The 26,435-nt window shown below is 38.5% G+C and overlaps 1 protein-coding gene across 5 annotated transcripts in view; it reads right to left on the bottom strand.

Moving 5' to 3' along the window:
• The window catches only part of ARHGAP32 (Rho GTPase activating protein 32), a 133,522-nt gene that overhangs the window by 32,886 nt on the left and 74,201 nt on the right, over positions 1-26,435 (bottom strand). For 4 of the 5 annotated variants that reach the window (XR_014027175.1, XM_081333460.1, XM_081333461.1 and 1 more), the window contains 4 exons: positions 25,148-25,270; positions 24,104-24,181; positions 23,575-23,656; positions 960-1,109 (listed from right to left, as the gene is read on the bottom strand). Coding sequence is in view for 4 of the 5 variants with exons in the window: in XM_081333460.1 (XP_081189586.1) it covers positions 960-1,109; positions 23,575-23,656; positions 24,104-24,181; positions 25,148-25,270 (433 nt within the window). In the remaining variant the exon portion in view is untranslated. Of the gene's footprint in view, positions 1-959; positions 1,110-11,560; positions 11,780-23,574; positions 23,657-24,103; positions 24,182-25,147; positions 25,271-26,435 lie in introns of those variants that run through there. The other variant, XM_081333463.1, reaches the window with a different exon arrangement.

The raw sequence follows: 26,435 nt of genomic DNA, 5'->3' as shown, positions 1-26,435 counted from the left end.
GACAGATCTGAGGGTCTCTGGCAGAAGGAGGGTCTCTGGGCCAGGGCCAAGGCAGTGGGGGCCGTTCCCTCACTGTTTCCAGGATGGCTTCGCGGGCCGCATGAAACCACTTCGCGGGCCGGATCCGGCCCCCGGGCCTTGTGTTTGACATGTCTGCCTTAAAGCATAAGCCGGAAGGTGTAATAACATGCATTCTGACACCTGATGAACCAACTGCTTAGGGTATTATTTATGTCAATATACTTTTTTCCCAGTAATGGCAAAACTTAAAAGATTGGGGGTGGGGGGGGTGGGAGAGGACAGGATGGGAGAGTTTAATTAAAGACACTGAAACCATCTATTGAACTAGTTTGTTTGGTGTGTGTGTTTTTTAATATCTGTAGCTTCTGAAAAAATTTAAAGACTTGGTTCTTTTCTAAGCAAACACTATAAAAATAGCAAAAGACCTCTGTCTGATCTCAAAATACAAAATTACAAGCAGAATGGATTCATTATACAATATACACAATTGTGGTGTTAGATGAAAGTCTACATGTAATAATTTAAGTATTTCAGATATGATCTATCAGCTGAAAGAAATCTTAGACATGTAGGCTTCTACCTAATTATGTATATGCAAAGTTTCACTCGAGCAAGAATATACCGTTTGTCCCCTCCGCCAGTCATTCCCACTCCTCTTGGTTAAATGGGCAGGCCAGAAGAAATTTTCCATCAGACAGCTGAAGCACGTGCCTGGCTGAGGAATTCTGGGAGTTGAAGTCTACATGTCATAAAAGGGCCAAGTTTGAAGACCCCTGCTCTATGCCATAAGTTGTTTAAATATCAAGATGTAGATTGAAGTACTGGAGATAGAATATTCTAATGCTCATGTATAATTCATTGTAATTAAACCCAAGTTTCTTTCAGAAGTGATGCTGTGGTGGTTCTTTTTAACAAACCATGTCTTTTTTTTTTCTTACCATCGTGGCCAGAGTTGAGAAGATGTTCTCCAAGATCACAGCCAAACACCCTCTCCTTTAAGATCCCACGCTGTTTCAGTTTCTGCTTTGTTGGTCGAGACTTCATGAATGTACGTAAGAAAGTAATAAGCTTGCCGTGTTTTTTGGACACTGTCAGATTGAAACAGAAAACTCATTTTAGGGGAAGATAATTGCAAAGATATTTTATTAATATGGGTCTAGTCAATAAGAATCAACCTTGTTGCTCCACCAGCAGTTTAAAGCAACCTTCTCTTTTTCCTTTTCCCACTATCTTAAAAATAACTGATTGAAGTGAAGCAGAATCCGTAACAAGAGATGTATTTAAAATAAAGCACTCAGAGTAGCTTAATTCCATATACTTGTAAGACAATAGGACAGGATACGTTACAGGAAAGGAAAGACAACATAAAAACAGGTGATGCAGCTCCATATTTTGTTCCATAATTTCCAATCTACTTTCAGAAATCCAGAGCTAAACAGTAGGTTAACCATTCACGAAGGGAAATGACATGCTCCATTCCTCTGTGTTCAGTTATACCACAGTTCAACGGCCAGCCTAAGGATTGATATTGTTCCCCAGCCTGCGTTCAAATCCATTTTTCCCCAACAGGATAAAAATTCTTTCAGCCTCTTCAGAAAAACCACGAGCATTTAACTTTGGAGATGAATTAAAGGGCTTCTAAGCTTCTACCATGCTGCTCACTTTATTTATTCATTTATGGTGGTCCCATAATGAAAGACTCAACAAAAATGAATCCTGGCCATTTACAATACTTACATGAGTGATGGATAGCAATTGACGGCTACATTTGCATAATCCATTTACCAATTAAACAAACTATTACGTCTGTAATTTCTTGGGTTTGCATGACACGTTGAATACACAAGAGTTCCCACAACAGATGAATACACAAGAGTTGCCACAACTCCAAACTAAAATGGGTTGACTAGTTTGTGCAAACACAGCCAGTATGTTTGATTTGCTTTTTGCTTGGTTGTTAGCACTGATAAGTTCTTAAGAATCTTTGGTATTTTCAAGATATACAATTAGATCATTCAAACTTAAGTTCAGGCACCCATGACTGGTTAGAGCCAGGTGACAATACAGCTCTCCCATCTTTGTACTCAGTCGTTGGTTGAATGGCCATCCTTTAATGATACGGAATATACAAACACACACACACACGTGTATATCCTACATACTCTCTTTCAGTTGGTATGTTTATACTGTAGGGAATTTGAGAAAGTTGTATTTTACATCTAAGTATTTTTTAATTAGTGCTCAGCTGTTATAACATTTTATTACTAAGTGATTCACTTGTTTTGATTTTTTTATTTCTGTATTCATCTTGATAGGATTTTGATGAGATATGCCTTCCCTTTTAAGGAAATATGAAGCGCAAACTTCAATGGGAAATCAGAAAATAATCTCATAACTTTGATGTTGATATTGGAAAAAAACCCATTATTTTGGACAACTGTTGTTTTATTTCCACTACAACGATAAAATAGCCAGCAAAGAGAGTAATATATGGAAAATTGCTCCTAGTATCAAAAATCAATAGGAAGAAACTCAAGAACTCAAGAGCATTTGCTATTTCTTCAGGATTATTAATTGCATGGTACTGAGTAGGATTCACACACCAAATACAGTATTCACACACCAAATACAGTGGTATCTTGGTACTCAACTTCTTTGAGACTCATCAAGTTTGGTATTCAATGCATTTTGATGTGAAAATGTTGTCCCGGTACTCAATTGTTTGTTTGGTACTCAACATACAAGCTAGAACTTGTCAGTGTCAGCTGTCTTGTGACTCAGTATATTATTTCTTATGGGAAAAATCTGTTTGGTACTCATTGTGCCTCCCAGAACCAATTAATGATGAGTATCAAGGTACCACTGTATCCTCATAATCCACAAGTATGCAAGTAATATATGGCACAAAATGAGGGGGGGGAAACATTTTAAAAGCAACTGGCTATGAAAGAGACTGACTGCCTTTGTTTGGAAGCAAATCTCTAAGGATAATTTATTGAAATAAAAGCCAAAATACATAGCAAATTGTCAAAGGAATGCCTATGTCTCCAACTTTTTAGTATCAGGAAATTATCAAGGGCTCAACTGTGTAGTAGTATGAGCAGTTAGGTTACTTGAGTTTGTGCTCCTTCAAGGCAAAAAGGAATAAGTCACTGTCTCTTTTGAAATAGGTTGTTGTGGCAATCAAACTATAGCAGAGTTTGTTTGAAGTGAGGAAAGCATCCTGAATTAATTTCAAAGTAATTACACAGTGTGTTATTTTACATAACTAAACCCTGGGTGAAGACATAGGCAATTCCGAGGCAAAGACGCTTATATTAGGTAACAGGGTGGTTCATCAGATTTTCAATTTGTTAGAGGGGAAAAAATCACAATCATGCAAACGTTTGTGAAAAGTGCCACTGATAGTACACAATGACAGTGTAAACTTAAGGGAAGTGGTTGATGACTTTCCTTCCCTATTCAGGATAAAGTTCAAGTCATTAGCACTTCCCCTAATTCCTTATTTTTAATCAGCTAACATTTTTAACATCTCAGCATAAGCTAGTACCACAGTAGATATTATTATTATGGCAACACTGAAAGAGGAATTTGGGGCGAACATGACAGCCTTTGTTAAAATGCCAACGTTCTTACAGAAATACTTTTGGAGAATAAAAATACACCATTACACAGAGAAAAGGAATGTGGGTGAAATTCAGCTCTCCTTGTTTGATGGGGAATAAGCTTCTCTCTGTACTTTTTGCTGATATTCGTTTTGAAACATCACAAAAAAATTCAAATTTGATCACACTCTCTGGTTTGATGACTACATTTCGTTGAATGACTCTAGCTCAGTATGGTGGTTTGCTGAGAGCTCACTTTCCTGATCTTGATTTACAGACCAGGATATCTGCAGGGTGTAGTCAAAAAATGTTAAAATTGGTGGCGACCACAATGCAATTGAAGCTCATCCATTCTTTATTTGCGTCCTTGCAGACATCGCTGGAAGGAACAGAACTGACATGATACTTTCATTCTTGGCGCTGGATGAGAGAATGTGGATGTAGCTTTTTGCCTCTCTTTGAACTTGCAATTTAATCTTACTAACTAATTGCATGGAGAAATGAAAGATTATTAATAGAACTGTCCAAGAGAATAATCTGACAACCTACGAGAAAGCTCAAAATTAGCTACAGTTTAATAATAATGATTTAAAAAAAACCTCTGAGGGGTTTATTATTATATATTCTCTTAAACTAGGGGATTGTATTCAATTTAAACTGTAGCTTAAACAAACCAAGGCAAGAAACAACTGTTTCAATCAGAGTCTGGATGTTAAACCAGGTCTAAAGGACACAACTATAAAGTTACTGTACTACGTAAGTTTTAAAGACTTGCAGTAAATGTGGCAAGGAAGGACTACCTGTACTTTATCATTTTTTTTCCTTTTTTGGGGGGGTGTCAAGTTTTTGACACCTTGTTGGGTGACTGGTGATACTTGGACATTGCCTTGTCCTAAAAGTGGTACAATGGATGAAAAGGTTGAAAAGCCTTGTTTTACTATACCGGTACTATTTGGTTCAGAATATTTTTTTCTTGTTTTCCTGCTCTAAAAACTGGGTGTGTCTTATGGTCAGGTGCGTCTTATGGTCCGAAAAAAACGGTAATTTAACAGGAAAAGTAGGGGGTCGTCTTATACGTCCAGTCGTCTTATACGCCGGAAAATACGGTAGTATTTTCAATTAGTGTAACTAAGAATTTCACTTCACTGTTTACCACGCTGAACCTTTATCAATGGAATGGTCTAAAAAAAATACACTTAGAATTTTATAACAGTGGAGCACAACAGGCTTCAAGGACAAAAGAACCTTGCTAATTAGAATCATGACTGTATTCTTTGAGAATTGGCTGCAGGGACTCCCTTTACTCTAGATGTTTTATGACCATGGCAAAGGCAGAACAAACAGAAAGCATGAAAGTTCGGTCTAGTATTTTTAATTATTTCTTCTTCTGGTGGTGTTTCTTCATTCTTCCAGTATTGTGCAAATATAATTCTTGCCACTGGAAATGGACAGACTTACTTTAAGGTTGAAAGAAACAGAAGAAACAGAACATTTTCAAACTTGGGACCTATTTTATCAGTGGTTAGAGAAAAGATTTAGGGATTAGGAATTTAATTTGTATTAGTGAATAAGATACTCAGACAACACGTTCTGTTGAATGATTACGATTGAATTCTGTTAACAAAAATTAATTAATAAAACTTTATAATAATTTAAAAAAGCATGCATGTAGGTTCGTCCATTCCTTCAGAAGGGGCATTCGGGGGGGGGGAAAACGTTTTGTTATGTTTTTCTTAGAATTAAACTTCAGCCTATTCACTCTACGGAAGCTAAAAATTAGGAGGAGTCTAGTGGCACATTTTGTGACTAACACGTTTTATTGAAAGGCACATCCTTGTGTGAACTGCATTTTATGCCTTACAATAAAATTAGTCAGAAAAAAGGGCTACCGGACTCCTGGCAAGTTTTCAGAACTTACAGGATACAATTTGCAACTAAGAGTAGGTGCGGCCTCATGGTTTTACTATCCTGAGTTCAAAATCCTATGCAAGGGACTTTGTCATCGATAACAAACTGCGTAACTGTCGTAGCTTTATAAGTGACCATTTCTGTTTCAAGGTTTTACTTACAACTCATTGAAATATGCCCTGCCCAAATTAGTTTCGGGAAGAAAATAAAAGCAGGATACTCTTGCCTATTATTAAGCCTAGATATGTCTTACATTTTAGTCTGATGAATTCATAACGCCTTCTACAGTGTAAAAAAGACTGATATGAGTTACTTGGTATTAGTAAATAAATTAGACCTGTATGAGATGACTTGGAATTACTGCAGTTATTATTGGATGAAGACCCAGAGAAGGTGAGCAAGACAAGGACACCGAAGCAAAGCATCCATTTCGGTTTAAGAAGCAAGGGGCCTGTGGTTGTTAGCCGAATCTCTGCTGAATAAAAGCATCTTTTTGAAAGGCTTCACAATCTTTAAATATTCAAGCTATGCACTCTTACACCCAAGATCTGCCAGTTGAGGAGCTGTTAGATTATGCCAGCAGCAGAACATAAGGCACAGCTCCGTCACTCAAAATAAGCCAGCTTTAATTTGCAGATTTCAATTGCTAGTGCATCTGTTATGTATGACGGCACATTCCCACCAACTCAGTAGCCAAATTAAGAAAGTTGATCTGTGCTGGCCAGGGAAGGAACAGATTTCCATCGAATTCCATGCTAGTCAGACTTTGAATACAAGCACAAACGTAAGTCTCCAAGACCAAATCAATTCCACCTAAGAGTTCTGAAGGATTCGTTTTAGAGCCTCTTTCTCTTGACCTCTGAAAAATCAAACAGGATAAGCTAGAGGATGGAAGAAAGGGAAATGAAGTTCCCATCTTTAAAAAGAGCAAAATTATTGGTAGCTGTATCACAGAAGTAACTGGCCGCTAGAATGCAGAATCACTCTGTCTGGCTGTACAATATCTGTCAAAAATCACATTCACACATTTTTCGCCTTAACACAAAAACACAGAAAGTGTTTTTGAAGACAGTTGTGCCTTTATGGTTAGCTCATGAGATCCCATGACAATATAGCAAGCATTTGTAAATTAAAGTTATGCACATCATACCAAATTGTGGCTTTTAGAAATGCATGCAAACAGTGCATCTCCTGCATTCCAGATGGCGACGGGTAGATAATAGATAATACAGAATTTTCTATGAGCACGGAGAATGACCCACATTTTCAATTCATTATCAGCATGTTGGTTGAATTTCCTATGAATGATGATGCTGTTCCCTTTTGCTGTGAGGAAATTGTTGTATTATGGGCAATCAACTAAATTATATGTGATTGCATCACTTTAAGTAGATAACGGTAGTTTGATAACAAAACTGAAGCAGCAAAAGAAAAAAGAATTCAAAATATTATTTATCTAATAACTATTACTTATTTAATCTGTACAAGGACTACAGAAATTTAAACCAGTAATTTTAAATTTAAACCAGTATTATTCTAACACAATAAAGAAGTCTGAATTCTAAGAGTGATGCACATTATTCCACTTAGATGTGTGCATGTGCACAACTATTTTTTTTTTAAAAAAAACTACTGCAAAATTGTTCTGCTTTTAGTTGGAATGACATTGAGGAATCAACGCAAGAAACTAACATCCCAGTATCATGAACCTTGTAAATACTGATTCAGTCTGGCTTTTGAGTTAAGAGCTAAAAAGCTAATTTTTTGTTATAATTAAGTTAATTAATGTGAGACAGACTAACTACTTAGACAGCAGTGAATAATTTCATTATAAAATGCCTGCCTGTCCACACATGTGTATCATCTTGTATCATGCAGTCCAAATTGATGTCCTACAAGATAATTTAAATGATACATAAGAAATCATGTCACTCTTAATGTATTAATAGGATCGCAATTACATAACTGCCAAGACCAAAGATGAACATGTTTGTCTATCAAGGTGGAAAACATAGAAACTAGATTTAGTTCAACATGTTTATAAAACTTGTTTCTGTGTACAATACTCATCTTTGTTTTGAGGAGGACATTAATGCAGTTACAGTCATGATTGAGAAATGTGAGTGTGTAATTATTTGGCAATAAGCAGGTTTTCTTCTTCTCTTGCTTTATGTACATAGTGTATACATAATATATATGAGAGAGTATACAAACTAACATCTCAAGGAGCAGCATTAAACAATTCAAATCTTTGCAAGAATAAAATTATTGGCATTTGGAATCAGGTTTTTTTTTAAAAAAAACTTGATCTCACCCTAAAAAAAACCTGTTCGGATAATTGAAAAAAGGCCAGAATTAAAGATAGGTTAACCTTTTTATATTTTGTTTGTTTGTTTGTTTTTTGGGGGGGGAAGATGTACATTAAAGCCAAAAAAATTTCAGTTGACATTACTATGGGGAAACAAGACTACTTAAATCTCTATGAGCAACTGGCTGCTCTGGATTTTGCACAAAATTAATTTTTCAATATTCTTTTGCTCAAATAAGCACTATTTAAAACCTCTGGTGTAGATTTATTGGTTCCAATCTTCACTTTTTCTCTAGAAATTGCAACATTTCACATTCAAGGTTGCACCCTCTACCTTGTGACTGAGCATGCTGAGCTATTTTAGATAGCAGCATGGCACTATTAATTTTTAAACAAAGAAAAACTGATGTAATCCAATTTATATTAGCTTACATTACCATTTTAAAGTCCAATAAAATACAGAGTTTGGATTACTGCAGTGTCTGAATATTGATACTATCTCAGAATATGTGTATCACTTCTTGGGTAAATGAAAAATCAGCCAAGACATTCTCAATTTTCTCACACATAAAACTATAAAAAAAAGGAAACAGTGGATTGGGGGGGGGAGGACAAAAAATAAGCAACATTAATCAAGCCCTCTTGCTCTGTTATTCCATAGCCTGATCAACTAATATTCCATATGGAACTAATTCTAGTATCTTTAACATCTTCTTGTAAAGTTGTGTTGCTCAATAGCTGATGAAGCAGTTTTTCCAGCATTTTGGAAAACAACACTTTTAAGTTGCTCTGAACCTTGTTTCAATAATGCAGTAATGTTCATTACAAATATACATTGATCCTACAAGGGTCAATGAATTTAAAGATTGATAATAAAAGGCATATACTGTTAAAACAGCCTCTACTCTCCTACATCTCTAAACACAGAACGGCCTTCCAAGAGCCGAGGGGAAGATTGCTATCCAAACCTACCGGTATCTGTCTAAGGAGTTACCTTATTAAACATAAACAGATAACTCAATACGTTAAACTAAAATCAGGTACATAATTGCTTTAGAGATAAATAAAAATTGTTTTTAAGAATGAAACCTTTTCATCTGTTTTAATCAAATCAGCTACAGTCATATTTTCGATCTGTGTAGCTTGAGTATAGTATCACTTAAGCTTAGTATATTTCACATTTCCTCAGAAAAGTTAATGGTACCATACATTTTAAACACCTATTTTATCTTCACAATCACCCTGTCAGATGGACCGGATGGGAAGTTAGTGACTTGCTCAAATAAAGGAAAACAAAAATGTTCAAAAAATGTCATGGCCAAGTTGGGTTTTTACTCTAGGTGTTGATCTTGCTTCAGCACCACACTGACCAGTTCACTCTAAAAGGCAGCACCTGGCCAATCATGTTTGGGCTTGGAAGCTAAGCCAGGTCAGACTTGTTGGTACTTGAGTGGAGAGAGCCAGGGAAGTCCAAGGCTGTAGGTAACATCAAAATTATCCTGGAAGACAATGATGGCAAACTATTTATATACTGTTGCCAAAGGGGGGGAAAAACTCTCCATGGTTGTGTCCATGCAGTCAGCAAGAACATTTTATGTTTCCTAAAACAGAGGTCCCCAACCTTTTGGGCACCAGGGACTGGTTCGGTGGAGAAAGGTTTTTCCGTGGACCGGAGAGTGTGTGGTTTGTGTGCTGCCTGCATCCCACGGATGGGGCTTTGCTTGTTTGTGCGGACCGGTTGCTGGCATGCCGCGGCCCAGTACCTGTCCAAGGACTGGAGGCTGGGGACCCCTGTCCTAAAAAGAACAGGAAACCACACTCAACCTCTACTTAAATCTCTGAAAGGTCTTATTCTCCCCAGATCTAGAAGCAGGAAATTAAAAGAAATCCTGCTAGATCTCATCAAGAGTCCACTTCATTTCCCCTGCACCCCCAAATTTAACATACTTCAGGTAGATAGGATTAAGACTCAGGATTTTTCATGAACTGCCTGAGCAAAATCTTTGCGCAAGACACTGGACTTAATATAAAGTTTTTATAAACTCAAGTGTGATGCCATGGTTAGGTCAGGGCTTGGATGGAGAACTTTGCAGTCAGATTAAATGTATCTAGGTTCTTCCCAACATTAGAATTCTCCTAGTGTACTAAACAAAAACATATTAGAGATGCAGCATTTGTTTCCATGGCAACTTCAATGTTATAAAGTTGTCAATTCTTGACAGAATTTCAACAAATTTAGCAAAGGAAACCCTATTCGCTGTTTTCCTATATATTGCCTCTGCATAATTTGCTCATTTTCCCAAAAAAAACCCAGAAATCAAACAAATACATCTGAGGTTTTAAATGTATCTCACTTAAGAACCACTTTGAATGTTTCAGGAAAAGAATGGGGAGAAAAAGAACTCACTTTTTTAGAAAATATTTTTCAAGCAGTATACCACTGATCTGAAATAAGGCTGGTTTTTTAAATCAAGATATCCCCTGCAGGATGTATTTCCAGTAATTACTAGAAATATCTTAGCAGTGACCTCTACTTCATGTGATTTTTAAGATTCTTTGCTGACACTGCATGAAAACCATCTACACACTCAATTTTTATCCAGCAACCCTCACAGGAAATGTTGAGATGCTAATAGACTCACTGTTAAAAAAAAACAAAAAAACAATGGATCCTTTTTTAAATAGGCAAGAACTGCTTAAACCTTTACATTTAAATTTAAAAAGCAATTTATCAGAACAATAGATTTATTATTTCCCCACCTACATTACTTTAACATGTTTTTGACCTGATATGCAAAACAAATAAAGGTAGATACTCTTGGTATTTTAGCATATCACAGACTGTGTTGCAGCTGTTTTGAGCTACGGAAGACTTGATTGGAAAGTTTTTAAATCTTCTACGGCGGAAAGTGGGGACAAAAAGTGGTGGGAGTCTTTTCCTGATCTGAATTTTTGCCCTAATACTTTTCATACCCACAAATTAAAAAGTTATTTATGTGGCAACCAATATCTCCAACATCTCTAGAGGTTTGCTGTGAGCTCATGTCTACTTGAATAAAGCTTTGTTTTTTTCCACATGGGAGTTAATATGTATCTACAATTCCAAGAGACCCAAGGACTGATATTTATGAAAAGGCAAATAATCACAACAATGTCTAGTCTATAATTAATGCAAGCTAGGGAAAATACTCCTTCTTAGAAAGCTTTTATTGGCTTGACAAGAAGTCTCCCAGTCAGGCAAGTGGTTGTAGGGCATAGTTCCAACAATCCTACTCGCTATAACACAACAAAACTAGTTTTTCTAGATACGACAGTTACAATCGCACACCACGCTCAGTCTTCCTGAGTAACAGGTTCTTGTGTGTCTTTCCCCATGTAGGAAAGAATGAAATGACAGATGCCAATAAAAGAAACCACTCCATTTTTCCATCCTCTCCTGAAGCACACTTGATCAGATCCTGTTGACAATGGCACTTATCAAAATTCCTTGGGCTCAAACAAACAAACAGCCTCCAAGCACCAAGCTATCTCACGCCAAAGGGTTCTTTTTAATCAACGCCTGTATCCCACATTGTATTACATCACTTTAGAGGCACAGAAACAAATCCACAAGTCAGCAAGCAGAAGGTCTACATGCACTTACACACACACACACACACACACACACAGACACACAAACACCACCAGACAATCTGACAAATCAGCAGCACAGTCTTACCTTTTCTGTTCCCTATGATGGGCAAAAATAAAAAATAAATATAGCTCCAAGTAGATCAGTCCTAGAAGAACTCAGCAGCCAGCTTAACTGTATAAAGAAATCGCCAGAGTTTCTCTCTGATCAGTTCTGGCTTGGTATTCCAGCTACAGAGGGGTTTACAGCCAGCAGTGGGAGAGATCAACTGCACGGCACAAAGTCCACACTACATACACACACGATCCATTCCCCTCTCCCGCCCTCCGAGCCGAGCTCTCCCCTCCAGTTAAGAGCTTGTGGCTTTTCCCCCCCCCCCACAGCTTTATATCTGGAGAAGGGGGGCGAGGCTTAAGCACCTTCTTGGCACGCCCGCTGGTTCTGTCTTGCCCGCAACCACGGATGCCCCTCCCAAGGATCTCACCCTTGTGAAACAAGCTGTGCGTGTCCAGCTCCACCTTGCCCGCCGAGCCACGCCTCTGCTCAGGTGACTCTTTAAGAGGCTGAACAGAGGCCAGCCCATCCTTGGAAAGCCTCGTGTCATTTCTGGTCCATCAACCAAGCAAGGGAAGCAACAGGAAAGGGGAGGGAGCAGCCATAAAAGCAGAGATGACTCAGTCGACAGGGCAAATTCAAAGCAAGGGAGATCGGAGAGTTTGCACGAAAGCACTTCTGTCCGTCCGTCTCAAGTGAGATGGTGGAGGGGGGAGAGACTAATAAAAGGCAGCCCACTGCCCTTTTCCCTTTGGGCGAGTCCTAATTATAATGGTCAGGGAGGGGGGAAAAAAGAAGAGAATGTAAGGAGACGGCTCTCATTTTTTTTTATGCCTTAACAGGCATCCAATTAAGTTATTGAGGAAATGGATTAAGACTGGTTTAAATAAGGCTAACAAGCGTATTTGCTAAACAGAACAAATAAATACAGCTCTAATGGTTTATGACACGATTTAGATTGACTTACTAATGATTTAGAAAGGCCACACCTGGAATACTGCATCCTGTTTTGGTCATTACATAAAAGATGTTGAGACTTCTGGGTGGGGGGGAAGTGCAAAGAAGAGCAGCTAAAACGATTAAAGGCCTGGAGACTAAAACATATGAAAAAACGGTTGTGGGATTTTGGTTTGGCTAATCTAGAGAAAAGAAGGATTGGGGGAGGACATGATAAAAGTATTCCAGTATTTGAGATGTTGCCACAAAGAGGAGGGGATCAGCTTATTTTCTAAAGCACCAGAAGGCAAGACAAGAAGCAATGGACGGAAACTAATCGAGGAGAGAAGCAACCTAGAACTGAGGAGAAATTTCCTCAGAGTGAGAACAATTAACCAGTGGAACGGCTTGCCTTCAGAAGTTGTGGGTGCTCCATCACTGGAGGTTTTTGGGATGGAAACTAATCAAGGAGAGAAGCAACCTAGAACTGAGGAGAAATTTCCTCACAGTGAGAACAATTAACCAGTGGGACGGCTTGCCTTCAGAAGTTGTGGGTGCTCCATCACTGGAGGTTTTTGGGATGGAAACTAATCAAGGAGAGAAGCAACCTAGAACTGAGGAGAAATTTCCTCACAGTGAGAACAATTAACCAGTGGGACGGCTTGCCTTCAGAAGTTGTGGGTTTTTAAGAAGTTTTTAAGAAGAGACTGGACAGTCACTTGTCTGAGATGGTCTCTTGCTTGAGCAGGGGGTTGAACTAGAAAACCTCCAAAGTCCCTTCCATCTCTCTTCTAACTGATTGACATCTCTGCTGTTTTGGAACCCCGTCAAATAATTCTTCAGCTGCTTGGATATGTTCATGATATACATTAACACTTCTTGGCAGTTTCCTTAAGTTAGAAACAATTCCCCCCACCCACCCTCCCACCTTCCTCCCCATCCCATGATTGCAACTATAGAGATATGCCAAAATCTGCAGATGGTGAAAGGAGGAGATATATTTAGAAGGAATATTAATGTAATTTCACTGGGTTTCAGCCAACTTGGTGTAGACACCAGGCTAGAAACCAGGAGACTGAATTTTAGTCCTCCCCTAGGTATGAAAGTTGGCTGGGCCAGACAGTCCCTCTCAGATCAACCTACCTCACAGGGTTGTTGCTGTAGGGAAAACAGATGGAAGCAATAACTTGAGTTAGGCAAAATAAATGTAGGATCTACATCTAACAATAAACAAACAAAAATGTAGGTACAACTGAAATAAGAATCTGAATCCACTACCTTCAATTGTATTTTTGTCAAGATAGGCAAGATCTCCAGACAAAGCGAGGAACATGTTTAAACTTGCAGAATGAACATACCCACAGTAGGACTACAAAGTTCATGAAAAACAAATTCATCTCATTCATAAAAAAAACATCTTAACACTTAAGAATCAGGAAGAGGGAAACCTGACTTCAATTGTCATACTCAGGGTCAAAGTTAAATGCCATTCTGTTTCCTGCAAAGAAAGTAAGTATTGTGACGAAAGAGAAGGTCTCACCGAATATCCCCAACTGCTCGTCATTTATTCATTCAATCCTCCCTGCCATCTTTGTGAATGAAGGCAAATAGATATTTCCCAGGATAACGTTGCAAGAGATTTACTCTTCTGAGCTTTCGGATTCATGCTGGAGCCCAACTTCAGGGAATACCTGCTTTGGGCTATTTTGTGAGTCGTATTTATATGGTGCCTTCCTATTGGCTGACTGATGTGTTGATGGCTGGCGATTGGCTGCTGTTTCCTTGTGCCGCCAAGCTCTCGGCTCCTAAGTACTTGGTAAGCTGGTGGTAAATCAGCCCTCCTGTGAACTGACAAGGAGCCCAAAACAGCCCCTTGAAGCCTAAGACAGAAGTCCCCAAACTTTTGGGCACCAGGGACCCGTTCCATGGAGAAAGGTTTTTCTGCAGATCGGAGGGAGCGTGGCTTTGTGTGCTGCCTGAATCCCACGGATGGGGCTTTGCTTGTTTGTGCGGACCGGTTGCTGGCATGCCATGGGCCCGGTACTGGTCCACGGACCGGGGATTGGGGACCACTTGCCTAGGAAACAGATCCCTTGTCAGTCAATAGAAATGCCGATTTACCATCGGCTTATCAAGTACTTAGGAGCTGAAGGCTTGGCGGCACAAGGAAACAGCAGCCAATTGCCGGCCATCAACACCCCAATCAGCCAATAGGAAGGCACCATATAAATATGACTCACAAAATAGCCCAAAGCAGGTATTCCAGGAGGGAGAAGCTCCCTGAAGTTGGGCTCCAGCATGAATCTGAAATTTCTGGTCCCGGTGACCGACCCGGATTCAATCTTGAAATAATCTTTTCTCTCAAGATCTTAGAAGATGATCTTTCTCCAGACCAAGTGGGAATCTTCTGCATTAGAAATAAAGGAGTGATAATACTGACTGTCTCACAACCTGCCAACACTTACACTGTCAGTGAGAATTCCAAATATCCAGTTTAAGCAAAGGAGGATTGGTATAGGCAGGAAAAAAAGAGCATTGAAACAACACCAAGGCAGGCCGGTATAGAATTTGACAACTGCCCACAATGTTTAAAATTAACGAACGGTGACTGAATAAATTTGTCCTTAATATTTAACTATAACAAGGGGTGGTAGAGCTACGTTTGTGGAAAACCAGTAACATTATTTCTATCGAAATAATGGTAGGAAAATGTAGAATATTTCTTATCTTAGGATTCCCTCCCCCCCCCCAGTTTTCTTCAAAGGGAAAGGAAATCCCCATCCCCATCTAAATTCCATTATTTGAATTAGTTAAAAAAAATTGTGACGTGTTCCCTGGCTGTCAGTATACAGTGCTGTCAGATCAAATCAACTGTGGTGCAAACTTAATTCATGCATGCTTCACATTCACATCAACAAACAGGAGGGTAGGGGACTGTTTTATCTATCGACAACTCATTTGGTAGCCTGCTGTGCAAGATGTACCAAGTGCTGGAATAATTCCGTGTCTCTGAGGACTGAAAAAGCACTAAGAGTTTACAAAGACATATAAAACTGCAGATGGGAAACAACCCTAATTGTGATTCATCACAATGCCTCTTCCATCCTTTCTTCGTAACAAGCTGATTTTAGCCCTTGAAGGCAGCTGCCCTGGGTCGGTATAATGGGCTTGTCTGATGCTGGTATTCAGCTGTGCTTGCTCAGTTCTCACACCTCAAAGCAGTTGCATAGAAAGGAGAATAAAGTATAGTTCAAAGGGGCACACAGGGGGAAAACAATATAATGCTCTCCAGGAACTCAAAGGTCCCACTTCAGTCTCTAATGTAGACTGACAATAGCTCACAGCCAGAAGATGATGAGAGATATATAGTCCCATGTATTTGGAGAAAGCTGGCAAAAAGTCCAAAAAGTTGCACTTTACTATAGTCTCTCTCTCTCTCTCTCTCTCTCTCTCTCTCTCTCTCTCTCTCTCTCTCTCTCTCTCTCTCTCTCTCTCTCTCTCTCTCTCACACACACACACACACACACACACACACACAGAAGAGAATGCAATCTGTGAAATGTCTCTCCATCCCCCAAACTTTCTGCCTCTTTTTATGCTTATCCACACTGAAGAAGTGGGGGAGGCATTAGAAGCAAATGGAAGGGAAGCTCATTTACCTACTTGTAAATAGGCTTTTAATATTAAGAAGATAGCTGTTGTGGCATAGGGTGCATGAAAAATGGAAGATCTTCCAAACAGAGAATTCAACAAGCTATGCTGACTCAGGAATTCTGGGAGTTGAAGTCCATGAGTCATAAAAGAGCCGAGGTTGCCTACCCCTGGGTTAGACGATGGTAGAATGTTCTCTGTTATTTGGCTAGAATATTGCAGTCTTTAATGCCATTCCAATCTTTATCAAGCTGTTGCTATTGTCCAATAACTACCTTGGGATGAGTAAATGAAAGGGAGTATTGTGCTATCAATTCAGGTTAAACCACAAACGTTCAGCCATGATTTCTGGTAATATATTGTTTCCTAAGTCAAAGTATGATTAAAGTAATTAATTAGGAAACCAGTAGGGGTGGGCAGAGCTACAAGCAACATACAAGAAAAAAACAACAAAATCTAGTAACTGGAAGGGATCTCCCATCTAGGAACCCTTAGCTTTCAAGATAGTCGGTATGGGTAGCGTAAAAAAAAGATCCTTGGGGTGTGTGTGTGTGGAGAACTGCACTCTCAGTATATCAAGGAACTGATTGCCTATGCTGCTACATTATGCTCATTATTTTAGACTCATTATTAATTTACCCACGTTAAAAAGAGTAAGAAGCTATGCATTTCTATATCACACATTTAGGAGGCGGAAGAATGTGGTTGTATGAATGTAGGATATGACTTCAGACCTATCCACTTTCACTCAATATGTGGAAGACCTTAACTCAGGGGTCTTCAAACTTGGGCCTTTTTTGACTTGTGGAATTCAGGGCGTTGAAGTCTACAAGTCATAAAAGGGCCATGTTTGAAGACCCCTGCCTTAACTCCTAAGAGTCTGTGACCTCAGAACTACATTCCATGGGATCAACAGTAAGATACCCAAAGAAATGCTCCTTGAGAGTAGCAGTCTACTCATGAGTCATTACTGTTCTCAAGTAGCCTTGTGTTTTGAGGGAATAGTATGCACTTCTCTTGTGTTGTATTGGAAGTTTGAAGCTTTCTAGGTAGAACTTCCCACATGGGAGTACAATAATGCTGGGGGGGGGAATGCCAGTGTTATGTATGTTCCTGGAACCAGCTGTCCTGACCTTTGGATAGATTTCTTAAGATTCTGACTGGTTTGTGCTCAAATGGTGTTTTCTTTTTTTACTTTATGGATTGGACTCTGGTTACCATCTCTGTAGTGACCTTTGGGTTCCACACTGACTTCAGAGATGCTTCCACTCTGCTTAGCTCATCTACTGAGACTTGGTATGCATGCACATATAATTTAGATCAGGGGTCTTCAAACTTGGCCGTTTTATGACTCGTGGACTTCAACTCCCAGAATTCCTCAGCCAGCATACCTGGCTGAGGAATTCTGGGAGTTGAAGTCCACAATTCATAAAACGGCCAGGTTTGAAGACCCCTGATTTAGACTTACAAAACTATCCAACTCCATACTGATTTGTGAGTAGTAACAGTTTGGGAGAAGACATGACTCATTGTTATTGTTGTTGTTGCTGTTGTTGTTCACTTAAAGTCACTATAGCCATTCAGCCCCATAGATTTTGAGCTGCTAATTGTATTATTACCCTACTTTTTATGTCAACCATTCCATGTCCTCAGACTAATTGGTCCAATTCTCAGAATTTATTTTTGGCTTCTTACTGGCAGGAGCAAGATTCATGTAGTGAACATTTCATGTTTAGCCTCTTTATAAAAGCACTTTCTAGCAATCCGACAAAAGAGCTAGATTTTAGCGTGCTTGTGAATAGTTTGTTCGTTGCAAGGAATCTGCTACTACCTTTCCTATTTCCAGTCAGAGGAATGGATCTTAGCTAATAGAACCAAAGCTGATGTGGTTTTCTACATGTAGTTTTGCAAACAAACATAATTTGGGTTTTCTGACTTGCTGAGTTTCCTTCTCAGAATAATGTATGATGCCCATATCTATAGACTCCAGGACTCTAGGCTATGACGACAAATGGTGTGAGTCACAAAAGGCAACAACAGGAGTTTCAGTGAATGTCTCTAAACTATTGTTAAAATAACCATTTTAATGCAGAGACATTACCCAACATACACAACCACATCAGCATATTCTGGTTATTTTTATCCCAATAAATGTACCTCGTCTGAAACTCTTGCAATGTAGCTATGACAACTATAGCACAGCAGTTTCTAGTTTTTACCGTGGCAGCTCTGTATATAATATGGCTGTTTAAACAGCTATTAAAAATATGATTTCAATATTTACTCTTTGTTCTCTGTTTTTTCTACCCCATTCCCTTGTCATTAATTAGAAATAACAGAGATGTACACGAGGGGTGTATGAAGGCTTTTGAAATAGCAATTAGATAAAATTTGGTAAAAATTGATGTTGACACAAATGGACAGATCCCAATTTGTAAGACATACATCCCAGGCACCCATTCTGGAAAAACCTCATTGATTTTTTTGCCATTGCATATCCATCAACATAAATATTTTTACATACACATATAGTAGTGAAACTCTTTTCTAGCTTTTAGAAGACAAGCCTGCGGTTACAACTGGAACTATATTCTACCTTGTAAGAAACAAACAGTTAAACAGACTCAAGTAACCATTAGTTGGCATTATTACTACAACATACAGAGTTAGACTATGGGTTAGTTCGTTTATAAACTGTATCAACTATAATCCATTCTACCTGAGCTCAGTTGGGATTGGTTCAGAGGCTCTGAAATAGATGCTGAACCATTACTATCCATCTCCAAATCTGGATGCAGGTGTGGAGGGTGGAAAATGGAGCAAAATAGGACAAAAAAGTTATTATTTTTAATGATGGACACGAGCACCTTGATTTTCTAAGGCACTGAAATTCTAATTCCAAAGTTCTGCTAGGTTATGTTCTAAAATATGAAAGTAAATCCAATGTGATCTTTGGTTAGAATGTATTCTCTTCTACCTGAAAGCATGGCAATTACTAGTTTGTCAAAACTATTCTTCTTAATGTCTGTTACGATTTTGCTTAACTGGGAAATTCAACTTAGACTGCTTACAATGGGTCCGTTTCCTGGTCTAAAAGGAATTGTGCTATATTTTTGCTGCAACCCTTGTAGGGCATATTAAAGTTTTAGGCTAAGGACGTCAGCAAAGTGCTCCCGTTAGTCAGTCACATGTAACCACCTGACAGGGCCTTTAGAATAACCTACTGATTTCACCGCTGCCATGGTTTTGTTTTATTAATAGTTTGGTTTCCATGGTTTTGTTTTATTCATAGTATACTGAACAAAATTGACAGCATATGCTCAAGTATGAGATTATGAAACTGACAGACTCATTGAACAAATATTGCTGCAAAGCATGTCTAGTATGGAACACAACAAAATATTTTTAGGGCCATATGCTGTGATATCAGAGTAGGAGAAGCAAATTTAATCTGTCTGATGAAGCCATATTCAAAAAGCAGAAAGGAATGAAAAAGCAGCTGTGCTATCCTCCATGTTGCTATGTCAAAGCAAGCCAGAAAATCATGCACACTTTATATTTTTCCCTAAGATTGTATCATATTACAGAAAGCCGTAATTTCCACTGCTTTCTCTTTTTCCCCAAATGAAATTTCTCTAAAGCTCATCTCACACCCATGTAGCTTTCTCCAGAAAGCAGGCTCCAAATGAAGTTATGGAAAGAAGCTGTATCCTTCCAGATACAGAGTGGAGATTCAGTGGCAACACACTTGGCCATTCCTTGTTCTGTACCTTTTTTGCTGCAATTTTGGAGTATAACATGTCTCCATCATAAATATAAATACACACTAAAATAAATACACACTCCATCATAAATATAAATACACACTAAAAAGTGTGTATGTGTGTCTGTCTGTCTGTGTACTAAAAAAAACCCTTTGTGTAATTGTATAGGAAAATCAATATTTTTCCAAAGCATACACTTTTAAAATTATGTAATCTCTCCTACTCTGGGATATGATTTTACAAATACTGGATGTATAATAAATAAATAGATAGTGGACAATTTTACTTACTCCTAAAAATTGGTTTCAAGCTCATTCTTCTTCTCCCCTATTTACCTTCTATTGTAGATTTCATTTTAATGCATAGTGTGAAATAAAAAAATGTACAAGGAAAATCACAGTGTAAAGGTATTGCACATTCCTCGGATACCAAGTACATTAATATACAACAATATACCAGAATTCTGACTTTTTCAGGAATAAACATAAATGCAAGTATCTTGCTCAATCATTTTCACATCATCCCAGACAGCATTTTCCATGGTCTGTTTGCTGTGATATTCTCTTGAGAAAGGAAGAAAAAGGTAAGAACAAATTCTGATATCTGATTTTGTTTTGTTCAGAAAGGAACATGGCAGAGTTTCTGATTTACAAACCATGACCAAAAAAACCTTATGACAGAACTTGTCCTTGAGGGCTCCAATGGGAGCTAACAAGCATTCTGGTTTACTGTTGCATATGAATGCAATTACAAATTCGGCTGAATTTTTTTTTTACAAAAAAATATGAGGAAACAAAAAGAAAAAGAATAAATGAAAACGTACAAGGGGGAAAGTAGCTCCAGGATGCTGGACGGGCTCCAGGGGCAGGGGAGACTGGGAAAGTACAATTGGAGAGAAAACACATTATTAACAGGAATATCCACCTAGAAAAATAAGACATTTTCATTTCAAAAGACTAGACTTGCATACACCTATTTCTTTGACATTGTCCAAAGAGTTAAATGCTACTCAGCAACCCAACTCTTGCATGCGCTGAGCACTTCCACAGTTGTCTTGAGCATGCCCCAAACTTCTTCTGAAAATCAATGGAAGTTTCTATTATTCAGCAGTACATTGTAATTAGAGTGTATTTACTTTCAAAACACTTAAATCATTCAGTTAGAGAATGAGTTACCATTCTTCAGCTGGCTAACCACTGACCATCAGTGCAAAAGAAACACAGAAAATATTTCTTTTTTTGTAACTGTGGAAATAATTATCTCCCTGCATCATTTCCCATACTAAAGAAAACCTGACTGGGGCATTGCTTTCAAGAGAAGCCCTGTCTCCCTAGCCATCCCCAATTTGCAAACGCTCTAAAAATATTTTTTTAAAAAAAAACCCTAACCAGAAAAACAGCTGCATTTTGAATGACAATGCTATGTTTCATTCATAGGTACCCATTTCAGCATTATCCTGGCATAACCTCTTGGCTGGCTGCAGAACAATACTATAAAAAATAGCTAAAGAATTTCACAGAGGTTTATTTAGTACCAAACACCATCCTATAAGCTGACAGGTGCTCAATTAACCTGAAATATGCTTTCCTTCTCCTTTCAGACAACTTTTAAGTCTGCTTGCAAAGGAAGGTAGTTTATGACCACTGGCTTTCAGAAACTGTATTAATGAATTGTGCATCCATCACAATCTTTCCTGTTCCAAGAAAAGTCAATTAGGTCAACACAGATTTTCTTGTGGACCAGTTCAACCACCTGGCTCAAGGGGATGGCATGAATTATTTTACGTATCAGATCTCTGGTTATATGCAACCTGTCATGTGCTGTTGTTCCATACCCAGGATGTGTCTATCCCAGCAAATTCAGCATTTGCAAGCATCTGTAATGGTACATATTATCCATGGCTTTGGACAACCTGCTGGAACAGTTGGAACCCACCAATTCAATGACTCCAAAATGGCTGTCAAGCCTCCCGTTCTGTATAGGTTGCCTAGGTAACCTTGAATTTTACTTTATATAATGGGATATGATTAACTATTAACACTTTTAATAACTATTATTTTAAAAAGATACTGAAAACAAAAGCCACGTGAAGACTATCAGATTCATGAGCTATTATACTTTATCCCACAAATAGGATTACATTTATCCAGGCGCTGCCAGGATGAACTCCATTTGCATAATAGTATTAGCAATGTTTTTGAGTTCTACAAAAGGCACAAATGTTAAGAGCTTTTTAACAGCACGTGTCTCCTAGACAAGCAACTCCAAATCACATCTTCTGTTTTGTTAAAGTGCTATTTCAAGAATCACAAATGTTAATAAAAGCGCTTCCAAGACAACATCAGAAAAGCACATGTTAAATGAGATGAACAGCATGAGGTTAAGCTAACAAACAAAACATTCACATGAAGTGGATGACATCTTTGACATCTGCAGTGATATAACACCAATCCAAATGATATAGATAGCACCCAAAAGAAAAGGAATTGGAAGAGAACAATAAAAATGAAGGTATCTGTTTGCATGATTTTTATAATGTAGAGAGAGCTGAAACATCTGTTCCATCTTTATCTTTTATAGCACTATTCAAAAGACTGGTGTCATACAACTAAGAACGGAATTATACACCAAAAAAGAACAGACAACAACTATGTCTCTACATTCTCTTAGAAATTACAAGGTACACATCATTACAGTTAATCAATGTCATAAAGAATACACATAGCATTTTCCCAAAGCAGAGACTTTTAGTCCTACACTCCAGATTTTAAATATTTGGGGCATAAAGAGAACATTGCATTTTCTTTCATGGAAGTTTTATGCCAGTTGTAAAAATTATTACTATTCCCTATCCTTAACACAAATTGCAACAGAATGATCTAGAAGATTTTGCAATTCAATTTGGAATTGGGCAATATGTCTCAGAGAGAAAGAAAGTTGTGGATTTTATCTAAGTCTGTTCTTATCCCAAGCATCTTAAATTGGACAATCCAGAGAAAAACAGCAAATTTGTTGCTTTGTCTATTGAGAGAACCCGTTTTGATATGCTGACTCTCATTTTCCATCTATATAATTCTGCCTTCGGGTATATGATGAAACAAGATTCATGTTCAGGTCTGTTTAATCTTATAAAATGCTTTGCAACCCTTTATCCCTATGGCATCTGTATTTCTTAAAACCAAAAATCTTCCTGATCCTTCTGGGAAAACATGGGCAACTAAAAAGTGATGACAAGAATACCACCTGAATTGACCTCAACCATAATATAGTTAGTTATTAATCTAAGCTGTAAAGAAGATTCACAATTCACCAGCAATGAATCAGTTCTGAGTCTGAAATGCGGGGAGTTTAAGCTCAATGGAAGAAAAAGCAAATTATCTTTTCCATCTCTCTTACTTGGCAAGAAATTAACTTCCTCTACAGAGTAACTCTGAAAAGCACATCGGTTTATGATGATGACCAAGCAATGATTTGTAACAATAGTTACAAAAAAAACCTCTTCTCTCACCCAAACTGATAAAGAAATCGGTGCAAAGGAAAATGTTTGACCAGCACAAACTAGACAATGAAATAAGCTTGCATGGATGAATGCAATGAAATAACTTTATCCCATAGCAAAGGTACAGAAAACTGTAAGATGACAAAATTTAAATCGGCATTTTGTGGCACATATGCTTGAAAAGCACACACACATACCTGGCTTTGGTACAGAATTGGTCACTGACTGAGGAACTTTGTCGTTAATTAGTTCAACACATTCACTAGGAAAGAAGCCCACCTAGAGTGACATATAGAGATAGAAAGAAAAAAAGAGAGAACTTGTATCCATAAGACATTTAAACAATCTCAACAGAACCATGGAATGAGGGAGACATCTTGATTATTTTGCAATGAAGTTGATTATTCCAAATCCTAGACAGTTCTAGTAAAAAGAGTGTTCTTCCCCTGCTTTATATGTGAATAGAGCAGGAGTTTGCTAGACCTGGATTTCATTTTACTCTAGATATTTTGCCTGTTCACAGCTTCCAAAGACAGAGATGTATTACTCTTTCAAGAATTTTCTCTTACCCTGATATTGATCAGGGAGATTTTCAATTTTTCCCCCCAAAATTTATGCAAACAATACATTGTAAACAATTACAGAGTAATTTTTTTTTAGAACGAGTATCCATCCTCCACTACCTTTAGAGCCTGCCGTATTAACTAACCTAATAGTTGGACCTACCTGAAATCCGTGTTTCCCCCTCCACCAAGTGGTCAGTTCTTTTGGAGGCATATCAATAACAGAAACTATATCTCCAACCTGGAAATTAAGAAATGAAATATTTTCTCACTATGATGCAAAGCACTATCTTGTTTACTTTTAACGGGCTGGGAATACAAAATCCTTTAAATAGTACTAGTTCTTGCCGGCCCCTAGAGTCGGAAACGACTAGCACACATGTGCGGGGGAACCTTTACCTTTACCTTTTATCTTGCCTATTAAACATGCACATATGAATTTATGAGCACTACACGGTAGACATTTTATATGTTCATAAAAAGAAAATGTTGAAGAGCAGCTAAAAGATAAAATAGACTGCTGGTTAAACTGAGTGTATAGCCACACTGGAAATGTAAGTGTGTACGGAAAGAATGTTGAACAAACTAATTAAAGGTAGTCCTCAACTTATGATCGGACAATTAACGACCATTCAAAATTATAATGGACCCAAATAAAGGTACTTACGACCTAAATTCAAAATTCTAACAGACACACCCCTTCCCATGGTTACCTGATCACATCTTGGGTGCTCGATGCTTAACCTGCATTTAAGGCTGTTTGCAGCTTCCCACGGTCATATGACCACATTTACAATTTTGGCTGGAAATCGGCATTTACTTCTGGTTCCTTGCCCCCCCCCCCAAAAATGCCCCCAAGATGCCCATGGTGACTCCCTTAATGACTGTCACAAAAAAATGTCAAATCAGATCCTCAAGGTTATATGACTGCTTAATGACTGGCACAATTACGACCAAATTTCTAGCCTCAGTTATGGCCGTAAGGACTACCTCTACTTAAAAATCTGCACTTATTTGTCTATTTGTTTCTCTGTCTCCATTCTTAAAATTAATTGCAGAACCTCAAATTAATTTTCCCAAAGAGAATTAATGTACTGTTATACAAGCAACACAGAGAGCTATTAGAAGCTTTTAAAAACAATGTTTTAAAACTTTTTCTGGGCAGCATGCACTGAAATCCTTACATATTTATCCTCCCGTTATTTACCTCAAAGGAGAGTTCATCTCCTGCCTGGGCGATGTATCTCTTGATAACATGAGCAGCTGCAATAGCAGGAACATTAATGGACGACTCCTCGTGAACCAGGAGGCGATTCCCCTTGTTATCAATCTGCAACACAAGGTAGGTGGTGAGGAAGCCAAAGGTGTACAGGTTTGAGCAGTTTATTTAATCAACAAATTTATAGAGGAGAACTTCACGTTGATTTTTAAAAGAAAGCAGAGCTAAATGGAGCTTCTTGCTGAAAAAAATGCAGAAGTAGACTATGGGCACTGTGGTACAAAATAAGCACTGCGCAGAACAACAAACTTCTGCAGAAAGTAGAGCTCTGTTTTATAGGGCTTCCATTACTTCCGAGGAGGAGGAGGAGGAGGAGGAGGAGGAGGAGGAGGAGGAGGAGGAGGAGGAGGAGGAGGAGGAGGAATAATCATTTCAGCTGTCCTTTCTGGAATACCCCAGGGCTTCATCCATTATTTTCTACTTTTTAGCATTTCCCATATTTCCCCGAAAATAAGACCAGGTCTTATATTAATTTTTGCTCCAAAAGACACATTAGTAGGGCTTATTTTCTGGTTAGCTCTTATTTTTGGAGAAATACGGTACTAAGTGCTAAGCCTGGCTGATGGGCTTAATTGGCGCTTATTTTTTGCAGTGGGCTTATATTACGAGCATCCTGAAAAACCATGCTAGCAGGGCTTATTTTCTGGTTAGGTCTTTTATTTGGGGGAAAATAAGGTACGTTAAGATGCTGGGGGAGGCCAGGATTAGTTTGCATAGCTAAATCATGGATACATTATCCACTGCTATCCGAAGCTGTGCAGGAGATGCTATCAACTTCTTGATTTAGTTCTAGAGGCTACGAGAGTTTATACAGGGCAAAACAGACCACAGCTCAACCCCTGCGCAAGATGAAGTTAGCTCTTCGCTACAGGTTCCTGACATCTCCACGGTTGCCTCCTGGTGGCCAACTCTCCTTCAAAGAGCAGATCTGGGGACATCTTGGACTCTTAGCTACTACTACATGGACAGTTCAAAATCAGGGCTCGGGAGGGAGGCAGAGTTATCCAGTTGTGTGCCAGATGCAGCACTACCTGGAATCTGAGGTCCTGGCTAAGTGACTCATGCTTTCATTACTCCTCGCCTAGACTCCTGCAAGGTGTTCTACCATGGGGCTGCCTTTTAAAAATTTCAGCTGCAGGCTGAGAGGCTGAAAAACATCGATCTACAACATACACATAGAGCTGGTCTATATGGGCCATAATCTCAATGGAGATGG

This window comes from Vipera berus (genome assembly GCF_964194415.1).
Source record: "Vipera berus genome assembly, chromosome: 8".
Taxonomy (NCBI): Eukaryota; Metazoa; Chordata; class Lepidosauria; order Squamata; family Viperidae; genus Vipera; species Vipera berus.
This window is presented reverse-complemented; position numbering and strand designations above follow the sequence as displayed.